The sequence below is a fragment of the Lissotriton vulgaris genome, chromosome 5 (genome assembly GCF_964263255.1).
Source record: "Lissotriton vulgaris chromosome 5, aLisVul1.2, whole genome shotgun sequence".
Taxonomy (NCBI): Eukaryota; Metazoa; Chordata; class Amphibia; order Caudata; family Salamandridae; genus Lissotriton; species Lissotriton vulgaris.
This window is the reverse complement of record NC_141693.1, coordinates 1,849,856,359-1,849,875,269: the sequence shown is the minus strand read 5'-3', so window position 1 is coordinate 1,849,875,269 and position 18,911 is coordinate 1,849,856,359. Positions and strand designations below refer to the sequence as shown.

At 43.7% G+C, this 18,911-nt stretch overlaps 1 protein-coding gene across 1 annotated transcript in view; it reads right to left on the bottom strand.

Moving 5' to 3' along the window:
- Positions 1-1,017: 1,017 nt before the first annotated feature.
- LASP1 (LIM and SH3 protein 1) overlaps positions 1,018-18,911 on the bottom strand; it is a 601,479-nt gene continuing 583,585 nt past the window's right edge. The window contains exon 7 of the mRNA XM_086924327.1: positions 1,018-4,596. Coding sequence (XP_086780453.1) covers positions 4,423-4,596 — 174 coding nt within the window. The 3' untranslated portion in view covers positions 1,018-4,422. The remainder of the gene's footprint in view (positions 4,597-18,911) is intronic.

Below are 18,911 nucleotides of genomic sequence, written 5' to 3'. Positions count from 1 at the left end.
AGCGACATCCTTGAAAAGGCCTTGGGCATCTGCAATTATTTTTATTTACTTTTATAAATTAAGCATGTGAGAAGTCCTCCATTGAATGTTTGCATGAGTCTCCTTTAGGTCTCTGAATAAGACCCGCTGCTTTTTTGCAAACGTAGCTACAAATTGTCCTGGAAAAAGTACCATTTAACCTTTTTTCATAACTTTGAGAATGACCTCTGCAACAGACTAAGGAAAATCGGGCCTGCTGATTATGCTTGCTTACTACAATTAAGGTCCCCTACCAGTTTCAAATTTCACCAGCCGCCACTGGCCTGAACCATACTAGGTGTGGTATGACCCGTTTGCTAAAAACTTATGCTCGCTATTTATATCACACCACTCTACTCCATTGCTTCTGAAGGTACTCCGACTTATTAACACTATGAAATATACTGGAACGTGAACGTCCTTTCAGACCTGCCTGGTAAATCTATTGCTTTCTAGCCAGAACATTGGTACAGTTGTATTGTGCATTGTGGGTAATCACTACTCCCTTTTAAATTTTTTAAACAGTTTATCGAGAAATTTAAATCCCTATAAGCATCACAATGTTTGTACAGATAATCCAAGTATTTTAAAAAATACACATATAAAAGGTTAAAAAAATAATTACAATTTTTCCCTATAGCCAGTTAAAAAAAATCCCCATTGAACTTGTGCATCACTTCACAATTTATAAGAGGGAAATTGCCAAACTCTAATGGAAAGAGTGACCGCTGCACACTTCTTAAGCTCGTTCAGTTGATGGCTAGCATGAAAATCTCTTCCGAGGCTATTATGGGATCCCAATCCAATGCTCATGTGTTAAATGAAGGTGTCTGGTGTCCGTGATGGAGAACTTGAATTACAAGTACTAGTTTATCACATGCAAAGAGAGACACGCACGCACAGACACGCACGCACAGACACGCACACACAGACTCGTTACTTGAACCACACTTGCAGACTAAACTGTGCTGGAACTAAAGAAGAATGAACTCAAACCGGTAAAAATTATACTTTTATTTAAATTTGAGAAAACCAAAAGTAATTTTATCTGTGGTTCTTTAAATTTCTTATCCAATACATGGCCAAAACATTTAAAATTCTGGGGTTTTCCAGGCAGAAATGAAATTAAAAAAAGGAAGCCCAGTCATCGGAGAGTAGGTGCATGCAGCTCCTACCACTAACCCCCGATACAAGGCATCAGACACACAAAAGGGCCACAAAGACAGATACAATTGAAAATCATTTTTTATTATGCATACATCTATAGATTCTTTTCAGCTATGAAAAAGGCAAAAAAGTGCTTTTCTCTGAGGACTTTAAAGAAGTTATTTTCTTTCCAAAGGGGCGCAGTAGAGACTTGGTAGGACGAGATGAGGATTTGGTGCCACAGTTAACAGATAGTCAAACACTAAATTAAGGTCCCACTGTCAGCTGTATTTTTGGTCCACTAAAACTGACTTCACATTAAAATACACCCGCTCACTCCTTTGGTCGATGACTGGCATTAAGGTTAAAAGTTGTGCTTTGCTGTGCCCCCCCCCATATCCAGTCTGTTTGTTCGGCCGTCTGCTCTTCTGTAGCACATATACAATCACTTGTACCCTATTAATCTTTTCTGTATCTATGCAACTCATACCATGCTCAAAGAACAGATCACTTGTCTACCACATCATCAACTGGCAAGGCCAGGCCATGACCATTTCAGACTGCGCACAAGGCACTGAGAACCATCAAGATGCTGGACCTAATTGTACAGTAGATTAAGGAATCAATGCTAGAGGAATTGTACAACAGTATGGAGTAACATGCACAGATTGTGCCCTTCTTCCGACAGCTATATGCCTACTACTTGACTTAGTCACTGTAGACCTCATAACGGAATGTGCTTCAAATACAACCAATTTTTCTTAGTCAACATACAAATTCCCCTGTCAGTTGTAAACTGTAGTCTGGCAATTCGGAAAATAAACAGGAATGGCCTGCCAACATCCAGAGACAACTTGGCACCAGTTCATGAGGCCTGCCCAGTCCGAGTATATCAGAAGCTATTGCTACTTACAATCTTAAAGTGTTATATTTAGCCTATCTTTGATAACCAGATTTGACAGACTCATCCTGTTATTAGGAGAATCCATAATGGATGTACAATCACAGCAGCTTCTGAGATGAATTAATGCAGGCCTGGTTTGTAGGACGCCTTGATGCTTGTGAAACAATGTGATATGGTCTACACTTGAAAAACCTGACTAACCAATACATAGAGAGCAAAACCAATCGTAATTCGGAAAAGGCGACCTTAAATAAAAAAAAAATCCAATGTATTCCAGTAGTGGGTATGACACAGTACACTTACAATGGTTTGCCTTCGGTAGGTGTCATTTAATGCAGCCCAACCAATTTCATATACAAAGGGTAAATAAGGTAAAGAATTGGTCTGAAAGGGGAAGTCCATATTTTTTCTATAGATTTTGGTACTTGTGGTCCTGAATTTATAAGGACACGAGCAGTACTACAAATGCCAGAATGAAAGGAAAAAGCCTGGATAGTTACTCACACAAACAGTAAACTTAATTCAGAAAAGAATGCACTCCGTTAATTTCATTAATTGAGCAGCAAATAAAATGCATTTTGATGTGCCATACATAATAACGAGTTTATAAACTTAAGACTCAGGGGTCCAAAACAGCACCTATCATAGAATATAACTGAACAGTAATAATGACAGAATTCTTAATTATGGCGGTGCAGGGATCAAGTTTGGATTTGAGAGCATGGTGTTTCTATGAAGGAAATTTATTTTTTAATCAAGATTATACGATTAGTCAAATACCATGAGAAGGTAAAACAAAGATAAAAATCAAATGAAACCATTTATCTTTAAAATTGCAAAATACATTATTTTTTTTAGAATCAAAATAAAAATGTTAAAAAAAGGGCTAAAAACTGTGGTGTTGATCAAAATCAATCTGGGCTGATGGGCCCTAATGGATTGCAAACCGTTTCACTAAGGTTAGAGAACAGAATTACAAAGATGGCAAAGCAAGAAAGTTAACTATCAGACACCTCCTTAAAACTCACTCTTCCAGCCCTGTAGGGTGAGTACAGTGGGGCGAAATCCTCCATGAAGCAGTTCTCCTCAGACAAACTACTGAAGAGAAAACAAAGCATTGTATATTTCATTTTTATCAACCATCATTTTAATAGGATTTCACAATTTTACACTAGTTTACTTAGCTTTTTGGTCTTTTGATAGACTGAGCAAAATAAATGCATGGAAAATATGCTCTCCTTTAAATTAAAAGGAAGGTGGCAGGAGGGTCATGTTAGTGCTGGATATCAGCAAAGACATATTGAGCAGTAGATTCTTGGGAAGAATACCTTCCAGCTCAGTGAAATAGGCTAGGAAGAGAAGCAAAAGCTATCTGCAGTAAAGTACAGCTATGGAAGAGATTCTCTGCCAGAATCAACTTTTACAGCTCAGCAAAAGCAAACTAAGAGGAGAAACAATAGGTATCTGAATTGAAAGACCTATGCAAGTTTGTGTCTCTCCATCTTAGCGATGGCAGGCTTGTGAGAGAATTGAGGGCTATTGGCATTACTACACACACTGATTGTGGTGCTCAGCGATAAGGTACCATCCCAGCTGTATACAAGTAGATTTTTAAGGGAATCTATGCAGGTCTTCATCAGCCAATTCTATGAAGCAGTTCAGCACTTCCAAGGGCAGTGCTTTGTTGAAGACAAGTTAGAGAACAGCCAGCCACTGGAGTTCCATCAACGAGGTCTGAAAATTCCAGTGCCTGTAAACTAAGATCTGAAAAATTACCATTATGAATCTTCACCCCCGATTTAGCTCTCTGGATCCTTCTGCATTTTCTCTTAACAGCAGCCGAGAACACAGCATGGAACCCACTCCTGGTGGTTCATTAAGGGCTGGGTTACTACTTTTCATCCACAAGTATAACAGGAATTTTTGTTTAAGTCTCAACATCTTTCTTTTATGTGGGATGCCACATGTGGATCAAGGCCAAGTGGACGGTAATATCGGCAAAGTTGATCAAAAGTCACAAGTTCATTCCTACTGCCCTCCCCCGGCCCACACTACCTCCCCCCTCCCATATACACACTTGGGCTCCACCCTCGTCGGATATTGGTTATCCTTTCAAAACCTCACAGGTAAAAAAAGGGTGAAGGAGAAAAGCTAAAAAGCAAAAAGGCAAAATCTCCATAATCATCTGCAGTGAGAGGTGGGCGCTTCAGACTGCCCTGGAATGAGGTGGCACCTCTGTGCATGGTGCCACACTGGAATGCTTCAGATGCGCTGCACAGGTTAAGACGATGAAAAGGAGGGGAAGAGAAGGGACCAATGGCGTTGGTTGGCATTGAGATCAAGGACGATCTCACTTATATGACCTCCACATAGTTGGCAGGTAGCATGCCGGTGTCCCCGGTGCGCTCCACTGTGCCATACATCCAGCCCTCATCGATTTGCTGCACGTTAACAATGATGTCACCATCCTGGAAGGATATCTCGTCTTCATCAGCTGCATTGTAATCGTAGACCGCTCTGAATCGCTTCTGGAATGACAAAGAAGACAGTGAGCACAGTACTCTTCCTCACCCCATGCAGTGCCTGGATACCCCACAGTGTGATTAGCGCTATACAAATACTGATTGATTGACTATGCTCCACATGCTCTACCTACAACCTCATCAATTCTAAGCAACTTGTCAACTAATTCTCCTCAACTGACACCATTACTAGCCCCACCTCTCCAATACAGTCATTGCAGAACATCTCACATTGCTGGCAGATCAGCCCTCAAGCAGCCATTAGTTAGTTACTTGTAACTACAGTTCTCCTGCCATCTTCCGTAGAGTCACTTTCTATAATAATCTCCTTTCACCAGGATGGTAATTCCCGGGAATTTCAAATTGCAGTAAACAGTGGTAAAAAGGCTATAGGCCCAACAACAGTACAGGAGCTCTCCATCTTCCCCATGAAAACACAACAGCTCAGATTACATAACACAAGTGTGAAGGACACTACATACATACTTGAGTCCCTGACCTGGGAGAGGGAGGTCTGCATGTGAATTTTTGAAAGAACTGGATCTACAGGCAAGTAAATAATTTATTTTCCAGCATTGGATCTTTCCTACATTCACATGCTTGAATCGGAATAGCTAGCAGTACATAAACTTTGAATAAATGGGAATCAGGCTGAAACAGGCTGCGTAGAACTGCTTGCCCCGCTAATGAGTAGGCTGCTGTAGGCAGTAGTGTTTGGTGAAAGTATAACTGCTATTCAACATGGCTGCAAAGCATATGTTCCATAATGGCACAGTAGCATAGAGTAATGCTGTTGCTTCAAGCAGAACGCTCTTGCTCTACACCCTGGAGCAACAATTCTGCTTTTGTGTGACAAAAAAGTGATGCAGATTGACGGTCAATGTACAACTCCATGCCTTGATAACGGACGCCCTCTTCAAGGGTGTCCCAAAAGAAACAAATAAACTGGGATATTTACGCAAGTACTTAGTTTTATTCACGTAGCATCTGATACACTTGCAACATTCAGTGACATCAAAGATCTTTCTTCTGTGGATGGTTTAGTAAAAAATTATCGAAGGATGATAGGTTCATTTACATAGAAGATGGCTATTTGGAGGTGAGCACTGTGAGCTCAGTAACACCAATCCGATATCCTGCATTAATCTTCCTTGAACAGTGATCAGCTGCCTTTGAGGAATGAAAGGAGTTCCCCAACTGAAAAATACAGCATTTGACTCAAGTGAGCCAATAATTGAAGGAGCTTAGGTTATTGTAGGAAACTGGCTCTGTATATGATATCACTAGGTGGTAATACCGTACAGAGAATCCAGGGGTTTCCCAAAAGTGTACAGGGCTGCATGTAAAAAAAAAAAACTCAGTGGTAGTGGGGGGAGCAGCCTAAAGCCTAATACGGAAGAGTAAGACTTTTATTGCACACACATGTTCAATAATGGACACGTCTCAAGGAGATCCAGACCAACTTTATAAAATTATACTTTATATTTTTCTTGAAGACCCAGGTCTTCGTAATAAGGTAAGTACGTTTTTAATCAGAAATACTTTTCACTTTCAAAAATCGACACTTAGAAACTTTTTCACACTGCCCAATGTTATCATCATGATCATCATCATCATCATCATCAAAGCTTTATTTCGATAAACAGAATATCATAAGAGCACTTAAATATAAAACCACAATTCATAAGCATTACATTTCTTTTTAAAGAAGTGCATTACAGTAAAACCATTCATATTTTAATAAATATTATTAAAACATATTAAACATTAGCAGCTTTGTGAGTTTTTAAGAAAAGCGTAAAAAATTTCAATTAGTAGTAAAGTCATCTAGTAGCCCTCGATCTAATCAGCCAAGCCCAGCTCAGAAATTGGGCCACCCCACACACTAAGGTTGTACTAGTGTCAGCCTTAAGTATTCTAAGTGCAGAGGAATGATCCCTGGTTCCAAGCAGTAAACACACTGGTTTTAGCCATTTCTGTCTGGGTTTTACATAGGCTGGACATACAAAAAAAGACATGAGGGATGTTTTCAGTGACACCTTCACAAATTGGGCAGTCAGGTGAGGTTTGATGTGGGGGCTTCCACTTGCACGTATAATCACGGAGGGGGAGGTTTCCCAGCCTAAACTGGATAAAAAGGGATCTGTCTCTTGGTTTCATAATGAAATCCAGGTAAGGCTCCAAACGGGGCTTTAATTTATGCTGCATAAACGCCTCAGTCAGCCTGCCTTGGTTTGGGTCCCTTAGTTCTTTTTCGTGAACCCATTTCCAGTAGGCTCGTTTAGTTTCATCCTTGGATAAAGAAACCTCAAGGTCCCAATCAGTTGGCAGGCCAGTTTCAAGCAAGAGCTGCTTTATATTACGAATCCAGCTAATTGTTTGAGCCCCATAAAGATTCATAATTTCTTTCAAGCCATCTAAATACTTTGAGAGCTCAGGGGTCCGCCATAACCTAGCCCAGTATAAAAGAGGACGTAACCTAGCTAAATCCTTAATGGAACGGCGGCCCAGATCGCTCAGTAATGATTTGATGGGAGTACCCCTTGGTAGCGATGCCAGCTCTCTAAAGAACTTATTCTCGGAGGTGATCAGGGCGTCAACACAATCAAAGCCCCACAACTCTGCACTGTAAAGGGCGCAGCCTACGTTTTTTGCAGCGTATATATCCAGGGCAGGAGCGATGGGCTTAGAGATGGATGTGCGATGTTCTCGCCCTAGTGCTCCGACTACCCTTTTGTGATTTAGTACCATTTTATCGATGTGAGGCTGCCACTTTAAATTATGTGAGAGTCTAATACCCAGGTAGTCAAATTCGTTTACGCGTTGTAGTGACACCCCATCTAAGGAGAGGGTGGATCTGGAAGCCTTACTTTGGTTGAGATAAAGAAGTTTGGTTTTTGAGGTATTTATGACAAGGCCCCTCCGTTCACAAAACAGACAAGAACGGTCCAACAGCTTTTGCAGACCCACGGGGATTTTTGAAACCAACAGCGTGCCGTCCGCAAAAAGGAGGGCAGGCACTTCATCACCCGCCAAGACTGGGGCATCGGCGTTTATTTCGAGCAGAAAGGAGACCACACCATTCACAAATAGCGTGAAGAGTGTCGGGGCTAACACGCAGCCCTGACGTACCCCTCGATTCACAGGTATTCTGTCAGTTTTCTGCTCTTGAGATCCCCATCTAATGCGGGCGTAGGTTCCATCATGCATGCGTGCCAGGAGATTCAGGATTGGTAGGGGAATCCCCATCTCCTCCAATATCAGCCAAAGGCGTTCTCGGGGGACCAGGTCAAAGGCGGTCTTTAAGTCAATAAATGCCAAATAAAGAACGCCTTTGCCAATGGTAACCACCTTCCAATGAAGGTGTCGCGTTCTAATCTAGGACCCTGATCGATACTGTGACCTTATGCCCCTATACGGCTATAAAACCATTTATTCCCTATATTGGCATAACCGATCAAATGCAATATTCAGAAACTCGTCTCTGGCCTCACACGAACAGAGCCACATTTCAGAATCGCTTCCTCTGCAACTTCCTTTGCAGCTCATTAGTGCAAATGACATAGCAGAAGTTACTATCTAAGATTCCTAGATTAACACTCAGAGTTCTTCAACAAGATAAAAACTCAGCAACCTGGGAAAGCCCCGCTTGCTATGTTTTGATTAGTAATAGAACTCTAATGAGCACTGATAGACGATCACTTCCTAGTGACATCTTTATTGACGTCTTATGTCCAAAAACTTACGTCAAACAAGGCACCTTTCAGGTATAAATATTACCAACGTTGCCTTAAGCAAATGCTGGCTAGCTGCCTCAGACATCGCTGCCGTTATCGCTGCGAACGAGTGAACAATGGTGTGGTGAACACAGGAGCTGAACAGCCGTCCCCTGCAAGAGCCCAGCAGATGCAAGCTGCCCGCGGACGCTGCCCCTCCTCCTCTTCCTCGACGTGCTGAGAGAGACGCTGTCTTTTCTCTTGCCGAGAAAATCCAGCTCTGGCGTTTCCAGCCTACTCTTGCGAGTGACTGGGATATCGAGTTCCCTGAAGGAGATACCAGACCTCCAGCATTCTATTCCAGAGGTATGGTGTTGACTAAACCCATAGAGAGAATTCTTGAAGCAAACCTTGGCAAAACCAACTTAACTTAAAGCTACTTACTTACTCCCCTCCCAAGTATTAGGCTTAGGTCAGGTACACTGGGGTAGGCGTAGTTAGAAGCACCAGTTGAGTATTTTAGACTAATGTATATATGAATGTATATAGGTTTTATTCATTTTAAACCATTGTATGGCTAAGAAACCATATCAATGCTTTTACAGTATTATTTCGCAATACTCATCTTACTGTACGTACTTTATAATAACAAGTCTTGCAATTGTGGCAATTCATTTCTCTTGTACGAGAAGAAAGACTGTTCAATAAATAACACTTTTATTGAAAACGCCCGTTTCTCTATTCTCTACATATTGTGAAAGTAATCTACACAACAACTGACTGAGTAAAATAACTGTCTATTGTTTCACACGACTCTAGAGATTGACTCTTATCTGAGGAGCAAAGTTGGCATGTTGCACGGTTGTTGGAAAACTGAATCCCTTCTTGTCTGTACCAGGGAAGCTGATCACATCCTATTCAGTCAAGAAAGTTTCCAGTGACCTCTGAGCTAGTTGGTAACAAACCCAATTAAGTTTAGCATAGTCAGTAGAGGCCTGGAAGATCCGCACTTCTACGTCGATACTACTGTTTGTTATTCCAATGCGCAGGGCCTATTGGGAAAATAGGAACTACACTACAAAGGAGTAGCAACCCAAATGCTTGATCAACCGTACCTGTGCATGCCCTGAAGCCTGCCTGAAAGGGTGAGATGGTGTTGTTCTCCTCTGCCCAAGAGAGAATTCTCTCCAATTTCTGCCCAGCGTCTATAAGGCTAATTGGGCGGTAGTTGGCAGGGTCCTCCCTATGGCCCTTCTTGTAGATAGGGATCACCTCAGCCGCCTTCCATGAATTAGTAACAGATGAGCCTGCTAATAGCGCATTTGTCAAATTTGTGAAGCAAGCGGCCCAACCATCCGAGTTAGCTTTGAAAAGGTCACCCGGCACACCGTCCTGCCCTGGGGCTTTAGCAGGTACAATTTTAGCTATTGCCGTCAGAACCTCTTTTTTATCAACTCTAATAGGAGCAGCCTGCCGAGAACCATCATCCAGTGCACCGCTCAAATGCCCTGGGGCTCCAGGCAGTGCATTACCACCATAGAGTTTACTGAAGTGTTCAAACCATTCACTGTCTGTGATATGATTGGGGATTTGATTCGAATCACAGCCATTCGATTTTCTGACTAGTGCCCAGAATAAATTACCATTCTTAGTTTTACTAGCATCTCTAAGGCTTTCCCAATGGTATTCTTCCCACTCCCTTTTGGCAATTGTTATAGCTTGTCTGTAATGCAGTCTGGCCAGCCAGACAGATACTGGATTGCGAGATTTAATGGCAGTAATTAAGTTATTTTTAATTCTTCTGCAGTAACCATCAAACCATTTCTGAACTGGTTTGATGGTTGTCAAGCTCTTTTTACCTGGCACCATGAACAGTTTGCCAATCTGATCCATAGTAGCAGTGTAAATCTCTTCTACCTCTGCGGGCCCTGCCACATCATTACATACTCCAGATAGCCTTAATGACTGCTCACCGAGGATTCCATTCAATGCACTCAATCTAGATTCATCCATGCAGAACTTAGGCCACTTGAGAAATCTATTACAGTTGGTAGGTATAATTTGCTTAGTTATTAGCCTCCTCACTATTTGAAGAGGTATGTTCCTTTCTCTGCCACGGGTTCACCAAAACAAGGGACAGGGGGTTATGGTCACTCTCCACAGATGGTATGATGACCATGTCTACCACTGACTTCCAAGCTCTCCTGTCTACCATTATATAGTCAATCCAGCTCTCACACAATACTCTATTGTATGTGTTTGCCCCCTGGGCATCAGAGACAGTACGACCGTTCACAGCTCTTAGACCTGTTTCAATCATTAAAGCATTCAATTGAATAACTACAGGAGACCATCTCCTCACAGGCCTGAGGGTAAGAGGCGGGACGCCCCATAGCGCATCATCCTCGTGCACTCCCAAAATATCTTCTGCTGCCAAAGGTTCAAACGAGCAGTTAAGGTCCCCTGCAACCAAGACTAATGAGTCAAGAGAACACAATTTCAGCAGATCAGTTAAAGTGTCAATAGTAGGGGACTTGGCCCCCCCTGGGTACCTCTTGCATATACATTAAAGAAATCCCAGGTGGGGACACCATTCATACCCTCAATAGAAAGTCTCATAACATCCAAACAAGAGGAGGTGTGGTGGGTGATCTTGAGATTAAGATCAACCCTTACCCAAACCATGAGCCCTCCAGAGGGACGGCCATGTCCAACCGAAGTAGCAGGTGCATAAAAGCAAGAAAATCCCTGTTTATACAACGGTTCAACACTCCATGTCTCTTGAAACATACATAGGTCATACCCATCAATGAAACTATTCCAATCTGGTAATAAGAGCTTGTTTCGCAGACCTGCCACATTCCACGAAACAATTTTAAGATTGTTAATGTAAACCTTGCTGGGGATTGGAGCACTTGAGGTTTCACCTAAGACCTGGCTGGCATCAGTGTTAATAATACTCGGAGTGTCCAGGGCTATATCAAAGGGCTCATACCCCACAGACTGACGTGAAGCAAGTGGGTCTGGAGGGCAACCACCCAAGGGGGGGGCAAAATAATCGATTCTCTTACTCCAGCATCGGGTCAATCGACTGCCTCCAGACAGTCAAAGCGATTATAATTAAAGAAACTTCCCATGTTGAAGGAGGGCATATGACATCCTCCCGGGAGTGGTCCCCTCCCTCTTCGCTGTACTGTTGTCCAGCCATCTAGCTGTGCGGTAAAATAGCCTGGGGGATAAAAGTAAGTCAATGGGAGAGAATGAATGGTCGTACCTGTACTAGGGTATCTCCAGTTGCAAATATATTCAACAATTCTAGGGTTGCCGAAATTGATCAGAATGCAATCACCCCTTATATTTTTAGCCAAATGACCAACCCATGGTGTCCTAATCTTGAGTGTTTTGCCAGCAAGGTGCAGGGGTCTGTTTGCACTTAGCCAATGGGTGACCCTATTCCAAAGTTTCGCGGGGCTTTCCACCTCATTTTTACCCAGTTTTGGTACCCCGGACAGGACTACCACAAATGGACAGACCTCCGGGGGTAAGTTTACATTTTTTTTCCCCATTTTAAATTGAGTAGTGGGGGCCTCCCCTCCTGAGATGTCTTGTGGTGAAATCTGCTTTTGCTGACATGAGCTATTAGCCTGGGCAGGTGCTACATCCTTAATAAGGGGGGTAGCTACATGTGCAGGTAAAACCGAATGAGCTGTGTTTGAAACTGCCATTTCTTTGTGGGTAGCTGAAGCAACAACCTTTTCCTTGTGGTTTTTAGCAAAATATTTAGTGACTGTAGGAGGGATTTCTTTTGGAGTGGGTTCTACGATGCCCTTAATATCACGCTCAATCCTCTTTAGGTGGACCTCAATCTTACACAGCCTTTCCTCTAGTGGGGCTAACAGGAGTCTTAGAGCCTCATAGATGGTATTTGACTCAGCCTCCTGTACCCCCTCCCGATCATCTTGGTTAGACAGACCACCTGTAACCTGGCTCACCCTGCGCGGTAGGGAGGAATCAATTAAGCATGGGCCAGAATTTACAACAGGTTGCTCCACAGGATTTTCTTTCATAGCTTTTCGAGCTTTTCTTTTCCTCACACCAGTGTTATTTACTAGTTGTTGCTTATTCTTTGGGATTGCTCCCGGGTCTCTCCGACACTGTTGCCTAGTATTGTGTATCTTAACTACGTTGGGCACCGGGGGAAACTTTTGAGGAGATAGCAACAATGATTCTGAGGCTGTAGACTGACTACTAAGTGAATCCTGTGACACATAGCAAATGGGAAGCTGAGGGGTGGGGAGTTCTAGAATTGGGGACACACTTAAACCACTATTAACATTTAGGTTATCTGGAGACCTCACAATTGCAATATGTCCCATAGAAGACCTTCTTGCGATATCCAGCTCCTGGGATACACGTCGCTCCATTATAGTGATCCCTTCATCAACAACACTGTTCCTCCTAGTTATGAACTGGTCTATGGCTCCCGTAAAATTTGCAGCATCCGTTCTCCCCTTAACCTCCTTGGGCGTCCTAGCAGAATTCCCAAATAACTACAACAATATAAATTGGCAGAGTACTCACAGGGGTTTATCGAGCGGTTGATAGAAAGGGGGTGGCCCGACCCGGCGTCCTCCGGTTTTGAACGGGCCCGCCCTTGGCCCGAGCACTCCCGCGCGCGACTCGCGGGGCGAGAGGCGTTCCTATCCTTTAACGCGCCTCCGGGCGCTCTGCTGGCGTCACTCTCGCGCCACAACCGCCAGGGCACCTGGGAGTTGGAGTCCCGGCGATGGTGCTGGTGGGGCGCGAAGAGCGGCGAGCCGTTCCCCTCACGGCTAAATGGCAAAATGGTGATGGCCCAAATGAAGGAAGATTAGCCGTTCCCCTTACGGCAAACAGGCAAGTCCTCACTGTCTCCGTCTCTGGAAACGCTCCCAATGAGCGCTCGACGCTCCTATCCTTTAACGCGCCTCCGGGCGCTCTGCTGGCGTCACTCTCGCGCCACAACCGCCGGGGCACCTGGGAGTTGGAGTCCCTGCGGCGGCGATGGTACTGGTGGGGCGCGAAGAGCGGCGAGCCGTTCCACTCACGGCTAAATGGCAAAATGGTGATGGCCCAAATGAAGGAAGATTAGCCGTTCCCCTTACGGCAAACAGGCAAGTCCTCACTGTCTGTCTCTGGAAACGCTGCCCAATGTCATCATACGGGGACAGAAATATCTTGGTTAAACAGGTGAGTATGGAGCTTACAATTTCAGTTTTCAGAGCCAAAAGTCAGCAAGGGTCATGGATCAGTTAAGTAACAAAACTGCACCGGCAACAACACGGGGCAGCCAGGTGCAGAGGTGAAAATCGGTGTCTGATCTAATGATTTCAAATGGAGACAGGGGGTGCCTGGAGCCCCACGGCTGTGCACTATATTTGAAACCACATCAAAACCAGGCAAAAACTGGAGGGTTAACCATTTGAAAGAGGCACTTTCTCCCAGTTAGAGACTGGCAAAAGGAAGCACCCTTGTAAAGTCAAGATGTTGGGCCATAGTCTGCACAGCTGGTGTCAGCGGCCAGTGGCGAAGGAGCCGGAACAGTTGAGTGCTTCTGGCACAAGGAAGGATAATGTTACTTACCCAGTAATCATCTGTTATTGACAGTAATCATCTGTTATTGGCATGTAGAGCTGTAGGTTCACATGCTTTGCATACTCTTGCCATTTAGTGTTGGGTCCGAATGTTTGCCATTTGTTTTTCTTCAAAGAAGTCTTTCCTGTCACAAGGTAAAGTGACTCCTCCTTTCGGTGATAGTGCGCATAGGCATCAACTCCATTGTTGGATTGTTTTCCCGCATAGGGTGAGAATGGAGTTAGTAAAGGTAGAATAGATGTCCATGCGTATATATATAAAGAAAACTGCAGCAGGTATAGGCACCGGGGCTGGCGGGTGGGTGCATGCGAATCTGAAGACCTACATGCAAAGAACAGATGCTTACTGGGTAAGTAACATTATCCTTTTGAGGCATGGGAGCTGTAGATCACATGCTTTGCATGGACTATACAGCAGTAAACTCCCAAAGCAGTGGCTAACCTGTAGCTGTTGCAGTTTGGAAAAGTGTTTTAAGTAGTGCCTGGCCTACATTAGCTTGTTGCCTCACTAACACATCTACACAATACTGTTTGGTATGTGTACGGTGTAGACCATGTTGCTGCCTTACAGATCAGCTAGGGGAATATTCTCTAAGAGGGCCATAGTAGCTCCTATTTTGCGGGTGGAATGCGCTCTAGGGCGTATTGTCCAGGTTCTTTTTGCTTTTACCAACATGTTTGGATACATTTCACAATCCATGTTGCAATGCCTGATTTAGATATAGGATTGCCTTTGTGTGGTGGCGAAAACGCAACAAAGCTATTTGGGGGTCACCAAATCTTTTATTTTCTCTACATAATATAGTAGAGCTCTTCTAACATCTAGTGTGTGTAGAGCCTGTTTTGCTACAGAATCAGGTTGAGGAAAGAATGCGGGTAACCACTGATTGATGTAAAAACAGAAACCACTATAGGAAGCAATTTGGGATTGGTTTCGAAGAACAACTTTGTCTTTGTGAAGATGAAAGACAGGCTCTGGTATAGTTAGTGCCTGGAGTTCACCAACTCGCCTTAAGGAAGTGATTGCAATAAGAAAAGCAACCTTCCATGAAAGAAATTTTAGTTAACACTTGCACATTGGTTCAAAGGGTGGACCCATTTGCCTTGTAAGGACAATGTTCAAGTTCCAAACTGGTGCAGGTGGAGCTCTTGGTGGTATTACTCTTTTTTGTTCTTCCATAAAAGCCTTTATTACTGGTACTCTGAATACAGATAAGTGTGGTCTGTTTTGTAAGTATGCAGCTACTGCTGCTAAATGCAATCGAATGGATGTGTAGGCTAATCCAGATTGCTGTAAATGTAAGAGAACAGATTATGTTTTGCACTGAAGCATCAAGGGGATTGATATTGTTACAGTATATATCAAATTGTTTCCACTTCGCTTCATAACATGCCCTAGTATTAAGTTTCCTAGCCTCTTTTTGGATATTCATAATCTGGTGGCAATTGTAAATAACCAAACTAGGACTTCAGGAGCCAAAGCGCTAGGTTGAGTTACTTGGGATTTGGATGCCTGATTTCTCCATGGCTCTGAGGGAGGAGACTGGACTTGAGATGCACCTTTCGGTGTAGAACTACTGAGAGCTCTAGCAGGTGATAAACTAAGGTTGACTTGCCCATGTGGGAGCTATGAGGTGGAGTTTGAGGGTTCATTGCCTGAGCTTCCGAACTACTAGCGGAATGAGTGGGAGAGGCGGAAAGGCATAGGCAAATATCCCTGACCAGTTCATCCATATGGCATTGCCTTTGGAGAGCGGGTGTGGGAACCAGGAGGAAAAGCTTGGGCATTTTAAGTTTTAAGCTGTGGCGAACAGGTCTGTGGAAATCCCCAGCCCTGAAAGTAGGGAAGAAGAATCTTGGGATGAAGTTCCCACTCGTGGATTTGCTAACTCGGTCTGCTGAGAAGGTATGCAATCTGATGGTTTACTCCTGGAAGATGTTCTGCTAGGAGATACATTTTGTGATGTATGACCCATTTTCAAATGGCTTGTGCTAGGCATGACAGTTGGAGAATGTGTGTCCCTCTGTTTTTGTAAATAATACATAGCTGTCATGTTGTCTGTGGGGACTAGGACAGTTTTGCCTATTAGGTGAGTTTGGAAAGCTTTGAGCACTTGAAACACTGCTAGTAGCTCTAGGTGATTTATACTTTAGTTCCACCACTGCAGAGAGCATTGGATGCGGCCAACTACTAACACTAGATCGGTCAACTGACCCTGGAACTGGTTCCACTGACTTGCTAAGCATTCTTGAAGGGGACACATGTGAAGTCTTGCGTGGGGAACATTTTATAATGCATGACACTATCATCCCTAGCAGTTGCATGAATACTTTTGCCGGTAATGATTGATTGGGCTGAAATTGAGTGAGAATGGACTGAATGCTGTGAATCCTGGCTGTATTGGGAGAGGCTAGAACTTTGAGCGTCTATCGTGGCTCCCAGGTAAATTTGTGTTGGAAGGCTGTAGATGAGACTTCAACGCATTTACTATAAACCCTAGTTGGTGAAGTAATTGAATAGAGATTGGAGTGTGTTGGAGACACATTTGGTAAGTGCTGGCTTTGATGAGCCAGTCATCCAGGTATGGGAAGACATGGATGTATTGTCTCCTCAGATGTGCCGAGACTACTGCAAGACATTTGGTAAATACCCTGGGAGCAGTGGTGACCCCCAAACGGTAGTACTTTGAATTGGCATTGATGACCCGCTATCATGAATCTGAGGTATTTGCGATGAGCAGGGTGAATTGGAATGTGGAAATAAGCATCTTTTCAGTCTAGAGTAGACATAAAATCGCCCCGTTACAGAAGTGTGAGCACTTGTTGGAGTGTCACCATGTAGAAATGCTCTGAAAGTATATAGGAGTTTAAGGTCTAGAATAGGCCTCAAGGAGCCGTCCTTTTTGAGGGATGAAAAAGTACAGGGAGTACACGCCTGTCCCTTGATGTTGTAACAGCACAGGTTCTATGGCTCCTTTGAACATGAGTGATTGAACCTCTTGATCAAGTAGATGTGAATGTTCAGTGACATTTTGTGAGAACGAGGTGGAATGTATAGAGTATTGTTAGTAAGCTCCACGCAATAACCATATTGGATAATTTAGCTCCACGCAATAACCATATTGGATAATTTCTGCCTATTATTGAAATAAAATCCCCGGTAGGCAGAACTGCAAATGGGTCCCAGAAAAAAGGTCCAAGTCAATTGACTAATCCTGTAGTGTTAGGCTGTCCGGGCACTAATACAGGGAAAAACAACTAAGGTCCCAGACCCATTGCCCAAGGGCAAGAATAAAGAATGTCCGCAAGGTACTACTTCTGTCCCTAACAACCCTCAGCCTCTGCCAAGTATTCCTAAACCCCAATATAATGTTGGAGCAGTGGGCAATAATGATTCCAGGTTAAGTAATATTGCACCCACTAATTCTAAGCCAACATTAAATATCCCTATATCTCGTCCCATTGTTCCAGCTATTACACAACCATTACTCCTTCCTATGAAGCCTCCTCAAAAGATACCCCCCATGAATCTTATCCTGGATTCCTATCCCTACGTCGCGGTCCTTACCAACGTGCCACCTCTTTTGGTTGGTCAAAGAGAAACCTTCCAGATGCTTAAAAACAAGGTAATGCACTGGTTAAGGGTAAACAGACCACTACCGGGGAAGTGGATGGGTTGATAATAGGGGTAAGGAGGATTGACTGGATTGGTCATACTCCCAAAAACTTGGGGGGGGGGGGGGGGGGGGGGGGGGGGATTGTATTGTTATCAATTTTCAAGATCCCAGGGTGGCTGGCTGGATAACGAGGCAGGGCTGGGGTACAAGCAGTGGCGGAATTGGCATTGTGGACCTTATGTTTTTTTTACCCAAGGCAAACCTGTGTTCAAGTAGGTTTGCCTAGGAACTCAAGCTGCTCTAGTAATTTTTCGTTGGTAGGGGTTGCCCCATCCATTACTCCATTACAATGGCAAACCCATGGCAATGGCCCAAATTATAACTCTTTGGAAGGTATGCAATGTTTGGGTTGGGGTTGCTGACCAAATTTTGACTATTGGAATAGCTGGGGAGGTACTTTTTGTTGGAACTCATGTTGGAACCTTGACGTCCCTGAATCAAATATTAATGTTGTGTTAATTGAAGCAAATGTTGGTGAAAAGATTGTCCTTGAGGAGGCACCTATTGGGGAGTTAGTGCAAAATCTGGGGAGTGGGGAACTGCATGCATTATGTACCACTGACTCTCTAGGAGTGGAGCAAAACACTATGGGTAATGACCAAAATTGGGGAGAGCATGATGGTAGCCCTGTGAACCCCCCTATATCCACCTCCATAAGAACAGTATGCGGGGATGGACCTGTTGTAGGGAATTTCATATCTTGGAATATTGCAGGACTGGGGAGCAAGTTGATGTCACAATCATGGATCGATTTTATTAATGGGTTTGAATTGTGTATTCTACAGGAGACATGGGCTTGTGACCCTATCTATCTTCCAGGTTATTTAAATTTCTCAATCCCAGCAAGTAGAGGTCCCAGGGGTAGACCCATTGGAGGCCTCACAGTTTGGATTAGGCAGAGCTTGGATGCTACTATGAAAATGTGGGATTTGGGTTGCAGAGATTTTAATGCTGCGAATTTCCTCAGTAAAGTGGGGTGTGATAGATTTGTATAACATCTATGCTAGAGGCACCAACACCGGGAGTTCCCCTACTCTAGAGGCCTTATCCACCTTTTTGCAAACCAAGTCCCTTGGAAATCGAGTAATAATAGCTGGGGATTTGAATAGGACTTTTGAACCCCTAGATAGTACTGAAGACCCCTTGGGGCAGGAGGAAGATAATCTATGGGGAGTCCCTTCTTTAAACCTAGCCCCCGTCAAACTCTGGACGAAGGATATACTTCTCCTAAATGCTATGTGTTTGGAACACGGGATGAGAGCCCTGAATGGGAGAACAAAGGGAGATAAGGAGGG